The sequence below is a fragment of the Oncorhynchus mykiss genome, chromosome 28 (assembly GCF_057628025.1).
Source record: "Oncorhynchus mykiss isolate SJ-2025 chromosome 28, ASM5762802v1, whole genome shotgun sequence".
Lineage (NCBI taxonomy): Eukaryota > Metazoa > Chordata > Actinopteri > Salmoniformes > Salmonidae > Oncorhynchus > Oncorhynchus mykiss.
This window is the reverse complement of record NC_143049.1, coordinates 11,626,687-11,646,643: the sequence shown is the minus strand read 5'-3', so window position 1 is coordinate 11,646,643 and position 19,957 is coordinate 11,626,687. Positions and strand designations below refer to the sequence as shown.

The following is a 19,957-nucleotide window of genomic DNA, read 5'->3' as shown; positions in this document are numbered from 1 at the left end:
ACCATTCTTAAAAACTCATGGTTTATATATGATCAAATGTTGTCATTAATATTGTCATCTCCATTCTCATCAACACAACCTAATAAACCATTCTGAAAATGTGGTATAGTATTTATTGAAGGATATATCACTTGCTTGACATGGGGAACAAAGACTATAAACTAGTTTCATGTAAACTTTTTTTAAAAATGTCATGTCATTTCATTATAAATATATGTACAGTGCCTTGCGAAAGTATTCGGCCCCCTTGAACTTTGCGACCTTTTGCCACATTTCAGGCTTCAAACATAAAGATATAAAACTGTATTTTTGTGTGAAGAATCAACAACAAGTGGGACACAATCATGAAGTGGAACGACATTTATTGGATATTTCAAACTTTTTTAACAAATCAAAAACTGAAAAATTGGGCGTGCAAAATTATTCAGCCCCCTTAAGTTAATACTTTGTAGCGCCACCTTTTGCTGCGATTACAGCTGTAAGTCGCTTGGGGTATGTCTATCAGTTTTGCACATCGAGAGACTGACATTTTTTCCCATTCCTCCTTGCAAAACAGCTCGAGCTCAGTGAGGTTGGATGGAGAGCATTTGTGAACAGCAGTTTTCAGTTCTTTCCACAGATTCTCGATTGGATTCAGGTCTGGACTTTGACTTGGACATTCTAACACCTGGATATGTTTATTTTTGAACCATTCCATTGTAGATTTTGCTTTATGTTTTGGATCATTGTCTTGTTGGAAGACAAATCTCCGTCCCAGTCTCAGGTCTTTTGCAGACTCCATCAGGTTTTCTTCCAGAATGGTCCTGTATTTGGCTCCATCTATCTTCCCATCAATTTTAAACATCTTCCCTGTCCCTGCTGAAGAAAAGCAGGCCCAAACCATGATGCTGCCACCACCATGTTTGACAGTGGGGATGGTGTGTTCAGGGTGATGAGCTGTGTTGCTTTTACGCCAAACATAACGTTTTGCATTGTTGCCAAAAAGTTCAATTTTGGTTTCATCTGACCAGAGCACCTTCTTCCACATGTTTGGTGTGTCTCCCAGGTGGCTTGTGGCAAACTTTAAACAACACTTTTTATGGATATCTTTAAGAAATGGCTTTCTTCTTGCCACTCTTCCATAAAGGCCAGATTTGTGCAATATACGACTGATTGTTGTCCTATGGACAGAGTCTCCCACCTCAGCTGTAGATCTCTGCAGTTCATCCAGAGTGATCATGGGCCTCTTGGCTGCATCTCTGATCAGTCTTCTCCTTGTATGAGCTGAAAGTTTAGAGGGACGGCCAGGTCTTGGTAGATTTGCAGTGGTCTGATACTCCTTCCATTTCAATATTATCGCTTGCACAGTGCTCCTTGGGATGTTTAAAGCTTGGGAAATATTTTTGTATCCAAATCCGGCTTTAAACTTCTTCACAACCGTCTCTCGGACCTGCCTGGTGTGTTCCTTGTTCTTCATGATGCTCTCTGCGCTTTTAACGGACCTCTGAGACTATCACAGTGCAGGTGCATTTATACGGAGACTTGATTACACACAGGTGGATTGTATTTATCATCATTAGTCATTTAGGTCAACATTGGATCATTCAGAGATCCTCACTGAACTTCCGGAGAGAGTTTGCTGCACTGAAAGTAAAGGGGCTGAATAATTTTGCACGCCCAATTTTTCAGTTTTTGATTTGTTAAAAAGGTTTGAAATATCTAATAAATGTCGTTCCACTTCATGATTGTGTCCCACTTGTTGTTCATTCTTCACAAAAAAATATAGTTTTATATCTTTATGTTTGAAGCCTGAAATGTGGCAAAAGGTCGCAAAGTTCAAGGGGGCCGAATACATTCGCAAGGCACTGTATATGTCTAGTAACTTGCATACTAGGCTACATGCATTATACCGGATTTACACAGAGGTTCTTCGCTTAGGGTTTTTAAGGCACATACATAGACCAGTGGAGGCTGGTGGGAGGAGCTATAGGAGGACGGCTCATTGTAATGGCTGGAATGCAATACATGGAACTGAGTCAAACATGTGGTTTCCATATGTTTGATACCATTCCATTTATTCATCTAGCCATTACAATGAGCCTGTCCTCCTATGTCCACTGACAAGGCTACATAAGTAGATAAATATATAAAGTGTATCCATATTAGATAGTGTGCAGAAGATATTGAGTAGTATTGACTGAGCTACATGAGAGAATATACATGAACATACAGTAGTACTAATATACTGTATCTGTGGGAGAGTACGTTAATTATGATTGCATGGATGTGTATATGTAACGGATGTGAAACGGCTAGCTTAGTTAGCGTGGGCGCTAAATAGCGTTTCAATCAGTGACGTCACTTGCTCTGAGACCTTGAAGTAGTAGTTCCCCTTGCTCTGCAAGGGCCGCGGCTTTTGTGGAGCGATGGGTAACGATGCTTCGAGGGTGACTGTTGATGTGTGCAGAAGGTCCCTAGTTCGCGCCCGGGTATGGGCGAGGGGACGGTCTAAATTTGTACTGTTACATTGATGCTGTTGACCCGGATTACTGGTTGCTGCGGAAAAAGGAGGAAGGTCAAAAGGGGGGTGAGTGTAACGGATGTGAAACGGCTAGCTTAGTTAGCGTGGGCGCTAAATAGCGTTTCAATCAGTGACGTCACTTGCTCTGAGACCTTGAAGTAGTAGTTCCCCTTGCTCTGCAAGGGCCGCGGCTTTTGTGGAGCGATGGGTAACGATGCTTCGAGGGTGACTGTTGATGTGTGCAGAAGGTCCCTGGTTCGCGCCCGGGTATGGGCGAGGGGACGGTTTAAATTTGTACTGTTACATATACAATGACTGTGTAAATTGAGCCGGTTATTCTTACCAGGAGAGGAAGTAGAGCTGGCTCAGTTCATCGCCACACACCAGTTCACTGGAGCAGTGCGGGTTGACCTTCAAGACTAGAACAGGACCCACACACGCAAACACACCCACCTGTAGAGAGATCGAGAGATAGCGTGTAAGCATAAATACATACACAAACAGTGCATTGCGGTGACTACTCATCCATTATTGATCAAATCATTTAAATGTGTGGAAACTGAAGAGTTAGAATTGCATGCACCCGTTTCTTGGTGTTTGTCCCACATTTTGACAGTTCTGTCATGGGACACTGAGATGACCGTGCTGGTTGGTGAGTCGCAGTACACTGATCCTGTCACTGTGTGCCTAGAGAATATCCATCAAAACCATCACCGTTGGAAAAAAGACACCCGTTTCAAAAGGGAGACATCTTACAGGTTTCCTGCTGCTCTAGGAGTTGACATTTGGTGGCTGGTCGAACCACATTTTCCCCTTGGAATCTCCCACACCGCTAACTCTAGAGACAGGACACAGAATAACAGTCCAGTTAATCAATTATTCATATAACAACTTGTTATGTGAGTGTCATTGTACTGCAGTGCAGCTACTGTACCTCTCTCCACAGTCACTGCAGTTATCCAGCCACCTCTTCCACCACTAGACGGGTCCATTTCTAGCTTAATGTCACCACATTTTTTAAATGTAACCTTTATTTAACTAGGCAAGTCAGTTAAGAACAAATTCTTATTTACATTGACGGCCTACCCAGGCCAAACCCAGAAGACGCTGGGCCAATTGAGCGCCGCCCTATGGGACTCCAAATCACAGCCGGATGTAATACAGCCTGGATTCAAACCAAGGTCTGTAGGGACACCTCTTGCATTAAGATGCAGTGCCTTAGATCACTGCGCCACTTGGGAGCCCTGTAACATGATATACTAAAGAAGGCAGATAGGATCATATTATCATCCACCAATATAACTTCTATCAAAACAATAATCCAAACAGCAGCAGTGAGATCATTGAAAATGATGAATGTGTCGGTGATGGTGGTAAACTCACCAAGATGCCAAGCACAACCTGTCCTTTCTTCTCATCTACCAACCAAGTTCTTTTTTCATCGTTGGCCACATTCCAAGAATTCACGTCATCCTTCCAACTGTAATTTAATCAGTTATGTACATTTTAAGTCAGTATTTATCAGTCTGGATAACCACAATGTGTGTGTGTGTGTCTTTACTTGATCATTGTGCTTGATCATGTGCTTTACTTGATAATTTCTCTATCAGAATCAGGGTCAATGAGGACACTGATGATATTTCCATCCTCACAGGTTCCCAGCAGGATAGGGCAGCAGTACAGGTGCATCACTGGGGAAGGCACTGAGTATGTGGACACCAACAGACTAGGGGCAAAAGGATGACAGTTTACCAGCAGGCATTGCAGGAGTACTAGAACACATTATGACTAAAATGTAATCTACTGTACGGCGCATTCGGAAAGTCTTCAGACCCTTCGACTTTTGCCACATTTTGTTACGTTAGGTAGCCTAGTGGTTAGAGCGTTGGGCCAGTAGCCGAAAGGTTTCTGGAGCGAATCCCAGAGCTGACAGGGTACAAACTGACTTGCCTGGTAAAAAATAAAATACAGCTTTATTGAATAAATAGTTTTTTTCCTCTTCAATTTAAAAAAACAGAAAAATGACATTTACATAAGTATTCAGACCCTTTACTCAGTATATTGTTGAAGCAATTACAGCCTCAAGTCGTCTTAGGTAGGACACTACAAGCTTGACACACCTGTATTTGGGGAGTTTCTCCCATTCTTTTCTGCAGATCCTTTCAAGCTCTGTCAGGTTGGATGGGGAGCGTCGCTGCACAGGTATTTTCAGGTCTCTGTTCGATAGTGTTCAAGTCCGAACTCTGGCTGGGACCCTCAAGGACATTCAGAGACTTGTCCCAAAGCCAATCCTGCTTTGTGTTGTCTGTGTGCTTAGTGTCATTGTCCTGTTGCAAGGTGAATTGTTGCCCCAGTCTGAGGTCCTGAGTGCTCTGGTGCAGGTTTTCATCAAGGATCAATTTCTGTACTTTGCTCCGATCCTGCTTAGTCTGCCAGTCCCTGCCACTGAAAAACATCCCCACAGCATGATGCTGCCACCACCATGTTTCACCGTAGGGATGGTGCCATGTTTCCTCCAGACGTGACGCTTGGCATTCACAGAGTTCCATCTTGGTTTTATCAGACTAGAGAATCTTGATTCTCATTGTCTGAGAGTCTTTAAGTGCCTTTTGGCAAACTCCAAGCGGGTTGTCATGTGCCTTTTACTGAGGAGTGGCTTCCGTCTGGCCACTCTACCATAAAGGCCTGATTGGTGGAGTGCTGCAGTGATGGCTGTCCTTCTGGAAGGTTCTCTCATCTCCACACAGGAACTCTGAAGCTCTGTCAGAGTGACCATTGTGTTCTTGGTAACCTCCCTGACCAAGGCCCTTCTCCCCCGATTGCTCAGTTTGGCTGGACAGCCAGCTCTTGGAAGAGTCTTGGTGGTTCCAAATGTCGTCCATTTAATAATGATGGAGGCCACTGTGTTCTTGGGGACCTTCAATGTGGCAGGCATTTTTTGGTGCTCTTCCCCAGATCTGTGTCTCAACACAATCTTGTCTCAGAGCTCTACGGACAATTCCTTCGACCTCATGTCTTGTTTTTTTCTCTGACATATACTGTCAACTGTAGGACTTTATATAGACAGGTGCGTGCCAATCCAAATCATGTCCAATCAATTGAATTAACCACAGGTGGACTCCAATCAAGTTGTATAAACATGTCAAGGATGATCAATGGAAACAGGATACACCTGAGCTCAATTTCGAGTCTCATAGCAAAAGGTCTGAATACTTATGTGTTTTTTATTTTGAATACATTTGCCCACCTTTCTAAAAACCTGTTTTCGTTTCTTCATTATGGGGTATTGATGAGGATTTTTTATTTTTTATGTTTAGAATAAGGCTGTAACGTAACAAAATGTAGAACATGTAAAGTGGTCTGAGTACACTGTATATACTACTGAACATTTCCACATTTTCAACCAGCAAATGTAATAAATGTCTTACAAATGCCAAATTGTGCCAATATCAAGAGCTGACCTTGCAGCATTGTGCTAAAGATTCCACTCCAACCTCCTGCGGACCACAGATAACTAACCATCAGGCATGGAGCAGATCACTTTTACACTACTGTCAGACACCTGAGAGACAAGCAAATCACAGATAAACCAACTTTGTTTTATTCATCACAATGTGGCTCAGTTGGTGGATCATGGTGCTTGCAATGCTCAGGGTTGTGGGTTTGATTCCAATGGGGGACCAGTATGAAAATGTATGCTCTGACTACTGTAAGTTGCTCTGGATAAGCGAGTCTGCTAAATTACTAAAATGTGATAAACACACCAACAAAACAAGGTCCTGAATGGACATTACTGTATGGAGATACCTTTTTGTGGCCAACTAAAGTGTTGTGTTTCCATATATCCACTCTGCCAGATAGCAGCAGATCGCCACTCAGAGCAGCACAGAGCAGTAACAGTGCCCCTCTGGTTGGAAGGACTCTCTTGAGGAAATGGTAAAGATGGGAAATTAATAAAAAAGAAGCAAAAAACATCAAGCATGGAAATTGGACGATTCATTTAGGTTGATAAATGTGTTACCCATTGCCATAGCAATGCTCCAAGACTTCAGCGACCGATCTTCAGACACAGTGAGGAATGCCTGGACTCCTTCATGCTTTGACACTGCTCCAATCAAATCTTAAATCATAAATCAAATTGCATTCAGCTCACCTGGAAGGGGTGCCACAGCTTCACAGTGCCATCAGATGCCGTAGCACCTACCATGTGCTCCTGCTTCGTCTCCTTGGTCTTGTCTGAATATAAAATATATAGAAACGATATACAACATCACAAAATGGTATGCGCATATCATAGTATTTTTGAAAAGGGAATTCAGATTATTAGTAAAGATCCACTACCGGAGCACAGAGCAGTGGTGTGTGTGTGTTTTGTGAGCTAAAATCCTGCTGATTTCCATCCCCGAATCCCATTTCCTACACATGCAGCTCCCGCTCCACACAATCTGCTATCAAACTCCCCCTGCAGACCCCTGAAGACAACATAAACATCAGAAATTACTGTCATACTGTATATAACATGAAGAGATCACAAAGTCACCCTGAAGGCAGATGTTTCCCCCCCACTTACAATTTCACACTATCCATCTGGTTAGTACCGTTGGAGCTCATACTGCCCCCCGCTGTTAGACTAATCAATCAGCGGACTGCACTCAGGGAGGATCTCCCCAGCATCTCACACGGACAATTCTGAAGGACCAAAACAAAGATCTTGCAGTCACTGGATCAGCTCACCTGAGAGACTGAAGCACAGTCAGACAGTACGTTCCTCTGGTTTAATTTCGTAAAGTCTTACTGGTTGAAATTGGAATTATCATCAGATAAAAACAGGCAACAAAAGGACAGTCATAGAAACAAAGAAAATACAGCCTACAGACACACTCACCACACTGTTTGGGCCTCAGACATAGCCAGTTATCCAGTATCCATGACAGTGTGGCAGATGTAGATACACACACACACACACACCTGAGAAGGTTTGGAGCCAAAACAATGGTGAGGTTCCAGGCATGCTTGTTGATGTTTGAGGAATAAGAAGCCATCTTGACAAGGTGAGCATCAGGAATTCTTGAGTTCTGAGAAACCAGGCAGAGGGAGAAGGGGCTGAAAGAGAGAGAACTGGGTTTAATTCTGTAGAGTTAGTTTGAAAACAGTTGAAACTATTGGAGAAAAACTACAAATGGCTAAATGTACAGTTCCCCTAGTTGCAAAGATATGGTTCCAGCCATGTACAATGCCTTCAGAAAGTATTCACACCACTTGACGTTTTCGGCATTTTGTTGTATTACAGCCTGAATTTAAAATTGATTCAATTGAGATTTTTTTTCTCACTGGCCTAGTCACAATACCACATAATGTCAAAGTGGAATTGTGTTTATATAAATATGTCCAAATTAATAACAAATGAAAACCTGAAATGTATTGATTCAATAAGTCACATAATAAGTTGCATGGACTCACTGTGTGCATTTGTGCTTAACATGATTTTTTAAATGACTAACTCCTCTCTGTACCCAACACAGAATAGTTTTTTTTGCAGTGAATTTCCAACACCGATTCAACCACAAAGAGCAGGGAGCTTTTCCAATGCATCACAAAGGGCACATATCATATTGGTAGACTACAAAGATACATGCGTCCTTCCTAACTCAGTTGCCAGAAAGGAAGGAAACCCCTCAGGGATTTCACCATGAGGCCAATGGTGACTTTAAAAAAAGTTACAGAGTTTAATGGCTGTGTAGGGGAAAACTGAGGATGGATCAACATTGTAGTTACGCCACAATACTAACCTAATACACAGTGAAAAGGAGGAAACATGTACATTATTAAAGTATTCCAAAACATGCATCCTTTTTGCAACAAGGCACTAAAGTAATACCTCAAAAAATGTGGCAAAGCAATTAAATTTTGTCTTGAATACAAAGTGTTATGTTTGGGGCAAATCCAATACAACACTTTACTGAGTACCACTCTCCATATTTTCAAGCATAGTGGTGGCTGCATCATGTTATGAGTATGCTTGTAATCATTAAGAGCTGGGGAGTTTTTCCAGGAGCTAAGCACAGGCAAAATCCTAGAACAAAACCTGGTTGTCTGCTTTCCACCAGACACTGGGAGATTAATTCACTTTTCAGCAGGACAATAACCTAACGCACAAGGCCAAATCTACACTGGAGTTGCTTACCAAGAAGACGCTGAATGTTCATGAATGGACGAGTTACAGTTGGAACTCTATGGAAAGACTTGGAAAGGGTTGTCTAGCAATGATCAACAACCAATTTGACCAAAAGAGTTTGAAGAATTTTGAAACAAATAATGAGCAAATATTGTACAATCCAAAGCTCTTAGACATTTACCCAGAAAGACTCACAGCTGTATGTCACGAATTCCGCCGAAGTCGGCTCCTCTCCTTGTTCGGGCGGCGTTCTGCGATCGACGTCACAGGTCTTCTAGCCATTGCCGCTCCACTTGTCATTGTTCCATTTGTTTTGTCTTGTTTCCCCGCACACCTGGTTTACATTCCCTAATCACACTACATATTTCCTCTGTTTCCCCCATGTCTTTGTTTTGTTAAATGTTTCATGTTTCATGTTACGCGCCAGGCTGGTTTTTCCCCGGGTACCGCCATTTGGCTGGAGGTTTTGACGCAGTTGCGTCCGTCTGTTGTTACTTCTGCCTATCAAAGTGTACGCATGATCACAACTCTCCGCTCTTCTGCACCTGACTTCTTACCAGTAGCGCACAACCTGACAGTCATTTCTGCCACAGGTGATTCTAACATGTTTTGAGTCAGGGGTGTGAATACTCATGCAAATGAGATATTTCTGTATTTCATTTGCAAAACATTCTAAAAACACATTTTCACTTCGTCATCATGGGTTATTCTGTGTAGATCGATTTTTATTTTATCTAATCCATTTTGAATTCAGGCTGTAGCACGAAATGTGGAATAAATCCAGGGGTATAAATGGTGTCACCATAGTCTCGCACTGGCAGGAAAGTTGATTTAATAATCTGCTTTCTGCTGTTCAGGGTGAGGCAGGATCTATTTCTAAAGAAGCCCATTTTTACTCTCAACTCCATGACTAACTCATCAACATGCTTTTAAAAGATAACTTTTCATCCATCCAAATGCCCAGATATTTATAAGCGGGGACGTGATCAATGTGGGCACAATATGCATAAATCATCAGATCAATTTTTAAGTGATTTAGAAAACATGATGTACTTGGTTTTACCTGCATTAAGTACCAATTTCCATGCTCCTCAATGAATTCACTGCAGCTTCGCAGCACCTGGGGAACTGAGACGGAGACAAGATGATAATACTATGGAACTGACAGGGATGAACAACAGGATGCTAATATTTAACTTATTCAGATACAACATATTCTATTGTTTTTGTTACAAAAACCTTTCACTTGGGAATAAATCCAATTTGAAAAAGTGTGGAAAAGATTGTGTTGGGAGAGAGTTGAGGTATGGACTAGACTGATGGGGGTCGGCGTGCAGGCGGCTCGGGCTGGCTGGGCGGACTGGCTGACATTTGATATAGAGTATGCCTTAATAAAGACAATCAAAAGTCTTTGTACTTGAGTTAAAGGTGCACCACAATATTGATTATTGAATTAGCTTTGATCTAGTTCCACCTTATCAATCACTTAAACACATTTAGCAATGATCTCTTACCTAGCTTGATGACTGGGGGCATGCTTCCATTTTGTTGTTCTAAATAGAGACGGCCACTTATAAAACCAAAGTTGCGCCCCCTGAGAATGGTGTATGGCAGCCGACGACCTTGCAAAGTTCCACTTCATTCAGCAAAAAACAAGAAACTGCGGTTAAGGAATGAAAACGCTAGATACTTTAAAATTGGAAAAACATTGCCTGTCTGATTAATCCGGGTTCCTGCTGTTTCACGCTGATGGGAGGACTAGAGTATGGGGGGAAAAAACACTTGGGTACATGCATCCATCATGCTGCGTTTCAACATTGCAGGCTGGTGGTGTGAGGTGTGTTTTCATGGCACACATTAGGCCCATTGATAAAAGTGGAGCAACGTTCGAATGCCACAGGATACCTGAAAATCATTGCCAATCAGGTGTATCCCTTCAAGGCAGCAGTGTATCCATCTGCGAATGCATTTTTCAGCAGGATAATGCCCCATGCCACAAGGCTAGAATTGTCCAGGAATGGTTCCACAAACATGACAGTGAATTCAGCTTACTGCAGTAGCCTGCCCAGTCACCAGATCTCAATCCAATTGAGCATCTGTGGGAGGAGATGGAACAAGCTACTTGGAGAAGAGATCCACTACCATCCAACTTGACACAACTGTGGGAAGCATTGGAGTCAACATGGGCAAGCATCCTTGCGGAATGCTTTTAACACCTTGTAGTGTCCATGCCCCAGAAAACTGAGGCTGTTTGGGGAAAAAGGCAGTGCAACTCAATATTAGGAAGGTGTTCTTAATGTTTTGTACAATCATTGTATTTTCTGTAGGAATTGGTCAATGGTAACGTGATCATGAGCATTTCATATACAATTAAAATGTGCTGTTAATATTCTACACTTATTTTCTTCAATTGCAATTTGTGGTTTATTGATTCACTCCGTGAAGTGCTTCGCTTTACTGTGCTATACTGAGCTGTGTTTTGAGACATTCTGCTGTGTTTGTGGCCCTCTGTAAATACATTTTTAAAAACGGACAAATCATCTTCTCAATATGCATACACCAACACAACACTTAATGTGATCACTTCAAATCAAACTGTGCAGTGCTCACAAACTACAGCAATCATTACACTCTTCACTTCCCCCTATCTTTTTTTCACAAAATAAACAGGCCACACCCTTCACCCCCAACACTCCCAGTCTCCCTCTGTGCCATGGTCTGGGGACACTTCAAATTCAATCACACCTAGTCTTCCTATTTTGATGGACACCCTGCCACCCCAAACCCTGGCTCTGGCTGTTCTCTGTGATCGATAGATGCCCTCTCCTCCCTGCCTCTCCTGGCCATTGTGGCCCTCTCACTGCAGCGGAATTCAATTTAACTGTACATTGTGACTGCAGGCCTGTCGTAGAACATGAAACCTCTGCGCCTGACCCCACCTCTCCATCCCCCTGACCACTACTATCCCACCCCTACCTAACACGCTGTCACTATTATTCCTCTTGAGTTTCGGGTTTACTTAGAGATATAAACAAGAATAAGAAAAAGTAAGAAAGAGTCACGATTGTTCCAACCTTCACTCTGCACCGGCATAACCAAGCATCAGCAAATGATGACGCAAGAAATCACTAAACTTCCCGTGTTGGCGTCCTGAGTCTCTCCTTTTCTCTCTCTGTATATCTCCACTGTTATCTCTGCCTCTGTTGACTGGCAAATCAATGAACCAGTAAATCTTTCAAACTACATATTTATTTTTCTTATCGATTTAGCCATCTACGGAATATAATAATGATCTGTGATTCAGATGACCAGTTTTATACAGTGCCAGTGTCAGTTTAGACAAAGTACAGTAAAAGTGTCATTTTCAGATGTCAAATGTAAAGTTGTATGAACATACATGTAAGATGTAAGCTAATACACTGAAACACATATTTGATTGCCTAGTTGAGTTCAAATAACGTAACAGTTAAAGGCTGCAGAGTAACTTCAAAATAAGTTATTAACCTGATTTGATATGATACTGTCCTTTGTGGCAAGAAGTGACATCCCAAATAGACAAGCACTAACTAGACAACACATACTAAATGGTTCCTATATACACAGTGTATAAAACATTAAGAATACCTGCTCTTTCCATTACATCGACTGACCCGGTGAAAGCTTATGATACATTATTAATGTCACTTGTTTAACCCACTTCAGTCAGTGTAAATGTGGGGGTTGGGTGCAACAACATTTTTAGGAAGGGGGGTACAACTCAATTCTATGAAGGTGTTATTCACTTTTTCTAAAAGTGCAGATAGGTTTTCATTATATAATTGTTTTACCAGTTGTAAATATATAGGCTGGTAGAATTTGTGAGGAGCCGTCAACAGTCAAACATGAAAGACATTTCACAAATCAGAAAAGTATGTCAAAATGTCTCAAAATACCTTTTGTACCACATTTTCACAGACAGTGGTACAGAAAAACTATGCAATTATGTTTATTTGTTCCATCTGGTCTGAGACAACATTAAACTTGTGTGTGGATCCCCAGGGTATGGGGGTACCACATGTTGAGACACTGGACTCTCTCCTATGTGAGTTCTCTGATGTGACTTCATACTGGAGCGCTGGGTGAAGCATTTCCCACACTGTGTGCACTCGTAGGGCTTCTCCCCGCTGTGGACCACAGCATGTCTGATCAGGTTGTACTGCTTGGTGAAATTCCTGCCACACTGTTCGCAGGTGTACGGTTTCTCTCCTGTGGTGCCGCCCGACCTCCACTGAGTCCTCATTCTCTTCACCATGTTAAAACTACTGTGACTCAGGCTGTATCCAGAGAAGGTGGAGGTGGTGGCCATGTTTGACCCTGTCATGCACTCACTCATTCTCACTGTTGCTTCTGAAGCCCTGTGCTGATGCTGCCTTGGCTGTAGAGCTAAACTATTTCCGTCATTATTAGAGTTCAGCATCTCACTGCTCTGTCCTTCTGGCATCTGTTGTCTAGTCTCATCAACCAATGTCCTGACATGTTTTTTCATGTGTGCTGCTGCACTGAACATGTTAGCATGTGGTTTCCCTCTAGAAGAGTGAACCGATGGCCCTACACCATCTGTCATAGTAGGAAGGGATGGCAGCCCACTGTGAGATGGAAAAATTGATATATTCTGAGAGTACTCCTCTGTGGAATGAAAGGAGAAATCTGGGTGGCCATCAGTGTGTCTGCCTGGATCCACAGAGGTCCACAGCTGCCCATCAGTCTCATCCATGACAAACTGGTCAGGTCCTGCCAGGGCTGTGGTCTGATCCAGCTCCTCCTCTTTCTCATCCTTCACCATCACCAGCTCTTGTGAGTCCTCATCCTCGGCTGGCCGGTGCTGCTCTGTGCTGAACAACTTTGATTTCTCTACAGACGTACACCGTGGTGTGCCTGGTTCCTCTGGACCATCAGAATTTGGGTAATGTTCCACTGAGTCTTCAGGAGATATGTTGGGTTGTGTGATGAAGTCCTCATCAAAGTGCCGTTGCTCAAAGGATGGTGGTTTCCCAGACTTGGAACCAGACTCTAAAGATTTGGGATAAACATAAAAGAAACATTACAAACGATCCTTAACAGTTGCAAAACATGACTGATTTCAAATTGACTGTGTGTACGCGCACTCTCTATGCCAACCCAGAACAAAAAACACCAACTAGCAATTTGCAACGTGCATACCACTACACCCACGCAGTCTTCCATAGACAGACAGAGAAGTATCACTTATGGTCGCACCCACCCTCTCCAGTGATCCTGAGCTCTTCCTGAGGGTCAGTCGTCCACACATCCTCTGCTGTCTCTTCATCTTTGATCAGTATTGGTTCAGTCTCTGCTCTCTGCTCCACATCTGTAGGCTGTAACAGGGGACTGTGATTATTACTCTGGACTAGAGGTCGACCGATTATGATTTTTTTCAACGCCGATACCAATTATTGGAGGACCAAAAAAAGCCGATACTGATAATGACAATTACAACAATACTGAATGAACACTTATTTGAACTTAATATAATTCATCAATAAAATCAATTTCGCCTCAAATAAATAATGAAACATGTTCAATTTGGTTTAAATAATGCAAAAACAAAGTGTTGGAGATTAAAGTAAAAGTGCAATATGTGCCATGTAATAAAGCTAACGTTTAAGTTCCTTGCTCAGAACATGAGAACATATGAAAGCTGGTGGTTCCTTTTAACATGAGTCTTCAATATTCCCAGGTAAGAAGTTTTAGGTTGTAGTTATTATAGGAATTATAGGACTATTTCTCTCTATACCATTTATATTTAATTAACCTTTGACTATTGGATGTTCTTATAGGCACTTTAGTATTGCCAGTGTAACAGTATAGCTTCCGTCCCTCTACTCTCTCCTCCCTGGGCTCGAACCAGGAACACAACGACAACAGCCACCCTCGAAGCAGCATTACCCATGCAGAGCAAGGGGAACAACCACTCCAAGTCTCAGAGCGAGAGACGTTTGAAACGCTATTAGTGCGCACCCCGCTAACTAGCTAGCCATTTCACATCAGTTACACGAGCCTAATCTCGGGAGTTGATAGGCTTAAAGTCATAAACAGCGCAATGCTTGATGCACAACAAAGATCTGCCGGTTAAAACGCACGAAAGTGCTGTTTGAATGAATGCTTACGAGCCTGCTGCTGCCTACCACCGCTCAGTCAGACTGCTCTATCTAATCATAGACTTAGTTATAACATAATAACACACAGAAATACGAGCTTTAGGTCATTAATATGGTCAAATCCGGAAACTATAATCTCGAAAACAAGATGTTTATTCTTTCAATGAAATACGGAACCGTTCTGTATTTTATCTAAGGGGTGGCATCCATTAGTCTAAATATTCCTGTTACATTGCACAACCTTCAATGTTATGTCATAATTACGTAAAATTCTGGCTAGCATCTTACCTTGGCTTCTTACTGCATTCGCGTAACAGGCAGTCTCCTCGTGGAGTGCAATGAGAGGCAGGTGGTTAGAGCGTTGGACTAGTTAACTGTAAGGTTGCAAGATTGACTCCCCCGAGCTGACAAGGTGAAAATCTGTCGTTCTGCCCCTGAACGAGGCAGTTAACCCACCGTTCCAAGGCAGTCATTGAAAATAAGAATGTGTTCTTAACTGACTTGCCTAGTTAAATAAAGATTAGATAAAGGTGTAAAAAAAAAAGGTTTTAAATTTGTTTTAAATCGGCCAAATCGGTGTCCAAAAATACAGATTTCCAATTGTTATGAAAACCTGAAATCGGCCCTAATTAATCGACTCTGGACACACCATATCTAACCCTTTTCATATTGCAGTGACCTTGGTTTGTAAGTAGGCTCTTTTCCTGTCCAGAGAGTGAGCTGGATAGCTACCTGTTATTCTTATCCGATTTATTTGCCATGGGCTACAGCCAGAAAGTAGCTTGTATAATTTTTGGCTCAATAAACCATTCAATTTGAGAACAGTTGTGAACATTCTCTCATTTATAATCTATCAAGGTCATTACATTGGTGTAAATTACACCATGGCATTCGGGGGTCTCTATTGAGTGTAAAAAATAAAAAAAAGATTATGGGAGTAATAATATTTTCTTTATGGCACTAATAATAACGACATCATTTATACTGTAAATATGGGCCTCCTGAGTGGTGCAGCAGTCTAAGACACTGCATTGCAGTGCTTGAGGCATCACTACAGACCCGGGTTTGATCGTAGGCTGTGTCACAGCCGACCGGGAGAACCATGAGGCGGAGCACAATTGGCCCAGCTTCATCTGGGGAAGGTTAGCAACTCCTTGTGGCAGGCCGGGCGGGCGCCTGCAAGCTGACTTCGGTCGCCAGTTGGACGGTGTTTCCTCCGACACATTGGCGCGGCTGGCTTCTGAGTTAAGCGAGCAGTGTGTCAAGAAGCAGTGCAGCATGGCGGGGTCGTGTTTCGGAGGACGCATGGCTCTCGACCTTCGCCTCTCCCGAGTCTGTAGGGGAGTTGCAACGATGGGACAAGACTAACTACCAATTGGATATCCCGAAAAAGAGATTTAAAAATAAATATGAATTACCTTTGAATGTGGCATGAACATAACCAGTCATTCTATTTCTCACCTGATTGTCATACAAATCACTTAAAAAAGTAGTCTACCTGTGCATGTTCATCCACTCCAAAATAATTCCAGCAACTAAACATCATGTATACTTGCGCCATTTGATGATAGGAAATAGATGTGTTACAAAACACCAAAACGTGTGCCTAATGTCTTATATTGAATGTAGGCTACTGTACCTGTTCTGCGTGTGTTCATGTGCGTAAAATTGCCTTGGCTGGGAGGGTAGGCTACCGGCAGTGGTGCAGGCCTAGTGGAGGGTAGATGCAAGTAAAGGCGTGTACCCACCTTTTTCAGAAAAATACTTTGAAAGTATAGGGAGCATTATTAAAACCTTTACCACGACCGACAATCAGCGTTTTACCCACCAATTATTTTGCCACTAGGCAAATTTGAAGTTCATGGTAATACACATTGTAGCCGTGTGTGTTAGAGTAAAGGACTTCACGCTGCTTGCTTAGATAACGTTACCACTTTCTCACGAACGATTCAGCCCATACCTGGCGCGAACTCGGGACCGACCTCTGCCTCACAAACACACGTCTGTCCTCCCTCAAACGTCTTAGACGATCGCGCCACCTCAAAAGCTAGCTAATGAGGCGACGGAAGCCAGACACTTCAGGCTGAGGAATAGGCTTCACGCATGTGCTACATGAGCGTGATCAACACATTTTTCCCGTGACAGATTCAGCCTAATTTCAGCTGTGTCATGACTTTTCAGGCTACAAAAAAAGTTACATTTGTCAGCAGGACGCATCAATTAATGTAGGCCTAATCAATGGCAATCAAGTAATGAGTTTAATCAAAACATGTTTTACACCCTAGTTCATGAGTTGTCCATAATTTATGCTTGAAGTCTTCACAGATCTTGTGACATAAAACACTACTTCCTTACATTAATGACAGTGTTATTTGTCATTATTAAGCATTTAGGCTAACAATTGAAATAGAATATTGAACTTAAACCCTGTACCTATCATGGATCTTGGAGATCTGGGAAAATGCACTGTAAGTGTAACTATGCCAATTTAACATTTCATTATGTTTCACCATGAAAAACAGTTCCCAATGGGGACACAAATCCAAAATAATGTAGGCCTATGCCATTGGAAAATGTAACGCTTCTAACCCAACGTTAACCTCTTCTAACCAAAAGAGTCACCTTATAGGCCTACTGTCATTAACGTATAGATTACTTTTTGGATGGATTGGATGTACATTGGGGTGTAGCTGTAGGCCAGTTGTCTAGTGCTATAGTCGACCATCATCAGCTGATCCAGGAAAGAAAACAAATATTGATAGAAAATAAAGCTATATAAATGGTCTACTACTTCGGGCCACGGATGGCACAGAGAACACCCACGCACACCTGAAAAACAAAACAATGCGCGCTCTAAATAGCTGACTATCAAAAGCAAACCATGACAAATCAACAGATAAATCTAAAGCATTGGAATAAAGGCTATCTATCAAGGACACATGGCAAGCAAATGGCGAAAATGAGTAAGTACAAAGGAAAATCTACATTAAAGGAGCTCATATTTACCACTGTGAAACATATTTACCACTACATTTTAAACAAATGGGAGAATGGTTAAATTAGCATTATTTAGAGACCCTCACAAAGTTTGACTTCTGTTGCATTTATGGGAGCCAACATCTTATTCAGGGGAGCTGAGCACTCCCTGGCTCCCCCCTAATTCGCACCTTGGTAGTTACCCTGGTTTATAAAAGCGGATCTCAACTCTGCCGATGGAGCATACTTTTGATGGAGCATACTTCTGTGGCAGTCGATTGGTACGCAGGGATTCTGGCCAGAAGGTGGAAGGTTCGAGCTATACTCCCTGCCTGTTTCATTGCAATACTAATGAATCACACAAACACTTTAAATATTCCAATAACAGAATTGATCCAAGAGGTCATCAGGTCTTTGTAATTGTAAAAGGTGATATATCACACCTGGGGTTGAGAGTCCTCTTCAACAGCCATCTCTTCGTCTCTCCACTGTGAGCTATTCCTCTGCTTGTTCAAAACAATCTTGACTGGATATGAAGATTTCTCAGATGCCATGGGGTAAAAAGCTGGAAAATAATTGTATTCAGTCAAATATTAGGGCTATTCACACATTTGGGCTTTGAATATGCAATCCATTTATCATGAATAACACATCTACTACCTTTTCTCCTGACTCGTCCTCGCGTCTTCTTCAACTCGCCCTCCATCATTTGACACTTCCTTTTCAGTCCATCAATATCTCGCTGGCTTTGGGTCACTTCCAAACGTATAACTGCACAGCTATCATCAACCCGTTTGTTTATTTCTGCTACAGCTGCTTTAGCTAATACCTCCATAATGGATACCAACTGCGCCTGAAAATTGCAGTTTGCCATCTCGTCCAGCCCAAATTACAGATTTGAATTCTCTGTGTGAAGTAAAACGTGCAATAAACAATCCGTAGATTATGATAAATGGCAACGTTTCAAGTGAGAGATGCGTGCGCAATTGCAATCCTACTTCCGTTCAACTCGTGACGTGGGTATCTATTACCGTAAATATGAGAACGCAACAGCCCTACAACATTTGGTAGAATTAGCACCTTCCAGGCAAATACCAGTGTCTGTTTTCCAGGATCTATTGTAGTCTGCCTGTAGTGTAGCCATATCTATTGACAAAAAAACTGTGCGTCGCCCCGTGACTCACATCTGCCAAAATTGTTTCAACCCCTATTACTTGCCTGTTCAACCGTACCGCTATGCAATCTGGTTTCAGAGCTCAACATCATAACCGCCATTGATAAGAGACATTACTGTGCAGCCGTATTCATCGATCTGGCCAAGGCTTTCGACTCTGTCAATCACCACATTCTTATTGTCAGACTCGACAGCATTGGTTTCTCAAATGATTGCCTCGTCTGGTTTACCAACTACTTCTCTTTTTTTATTTTTTATTTTAATTTTACCCCTTTTTTCTCCCCAATTTCGTGGTATCCAATCCTCCAGACGAGCTTCAATGCCATACAACTCTCCTTCCGTGGCCTCCAACTGCTCTTAAACGCAGGGGAAACTAAATGCATGCTATTCAACCGATCACTGCCCGCACCTGCTCGCCTGTCCAGCATCACTACTCTGGACGGCTCTGACTTAGAATATGTGGACAACTACACATACCTAGGTGTCTGGTTAGACTGTAAACTCTCCTTCCAGACTCACATTAAGCATCTCCAATCCAAAATTAAATCTAGAATTGGCTTCCTATATCGCAACAAAGCATCCTTCACTCAAGCTGCCAAACATACCCTCGTAAAACTGACCATCCTACCGATCCTCAACTTCGGTGATGTCATCTATAAAATAGCCTCCAACACTCTACTCAACAAACTGGATGCAGTCTATCACAGTGCCATCCATTTTGTCACCAAAGCCTCATACACTACCCACCATTGCGACCTGTACGCTCTCATTGGTTGGCCCTTGCTTCATACGCGTCGCAAAACCCACTGGCTACAGGTTATCTACAAGTCTCTGCTAGGTAAAGCCCCGCCCTATCTCAGCTCACTGGTCACCATAGCAGCACCCACTCGTAGCACGCGCTCCAGCAGGTATATGTCACTGGTCACCCCCAAAGCCAATTCCTCCTTTGGTCGTCTTTCCTTCCAGTTCTCTGC

At 42.4% G+C, this 19,957-nt stretch overlaps 1 protein-coding gene across 1 annotated transcript; it reads right to left on the bottom strand.

Annotated features, from left to right (window-relative positions):
- Window positions 1-11,908: 11,908 nt before the first annotated feature.
- On the bottom strand, window positions 11,909-19,017 carry LOC110508514 (uncharacterized). The gene is made up of 4 exons (XM_021589079.3): window positions 18,470-19,017; window positions 18,253-18,374; window positions 13,936-14,050; window positions 11,909-13,724 (listed from the first exon to the last, which is right to left on the bottom strand). The coding sequence occupies exons 1-4, from the start codon at window positions 18,681-18,683 to the stop codon at window positions 12,661-12,663; spliced, it is 1,515 nt and encodes a 504-aa protein (XP_021444754.2). The 5' UTR covers window positions 18,684-19,017; the 3' UTR covers window positions 11,909-12,660.
- Window positions 19,018-19,957: the final 940 nt, after the last annotated feature.

Excerpts from the sequence above, each read along its gene's own strand:
- LOC110508514 (XM_021589079.3), bottom strand. The coding sequence starts at position 18,683 with ATGGCAAACTGCAATTTTCAGGCGCAGTTGGTATCCATTATGGAGGTA. Across the intron at positions 18,375-18,469 it reads AGGACGAGTCAGGAGAAAAG|CTTTTTACCCCATGGCATCT; the intron begins GTAGTAGATGTG and ends ATTATTTTCCAG. Across the intron at positions 14,051-18,252 it reads AAGAGGACTCTCAACCCCAG|CCTACAGATGTGGAGCAGAG; the intron begins GTGTGATATATC and ends CCCCTGTTACAG.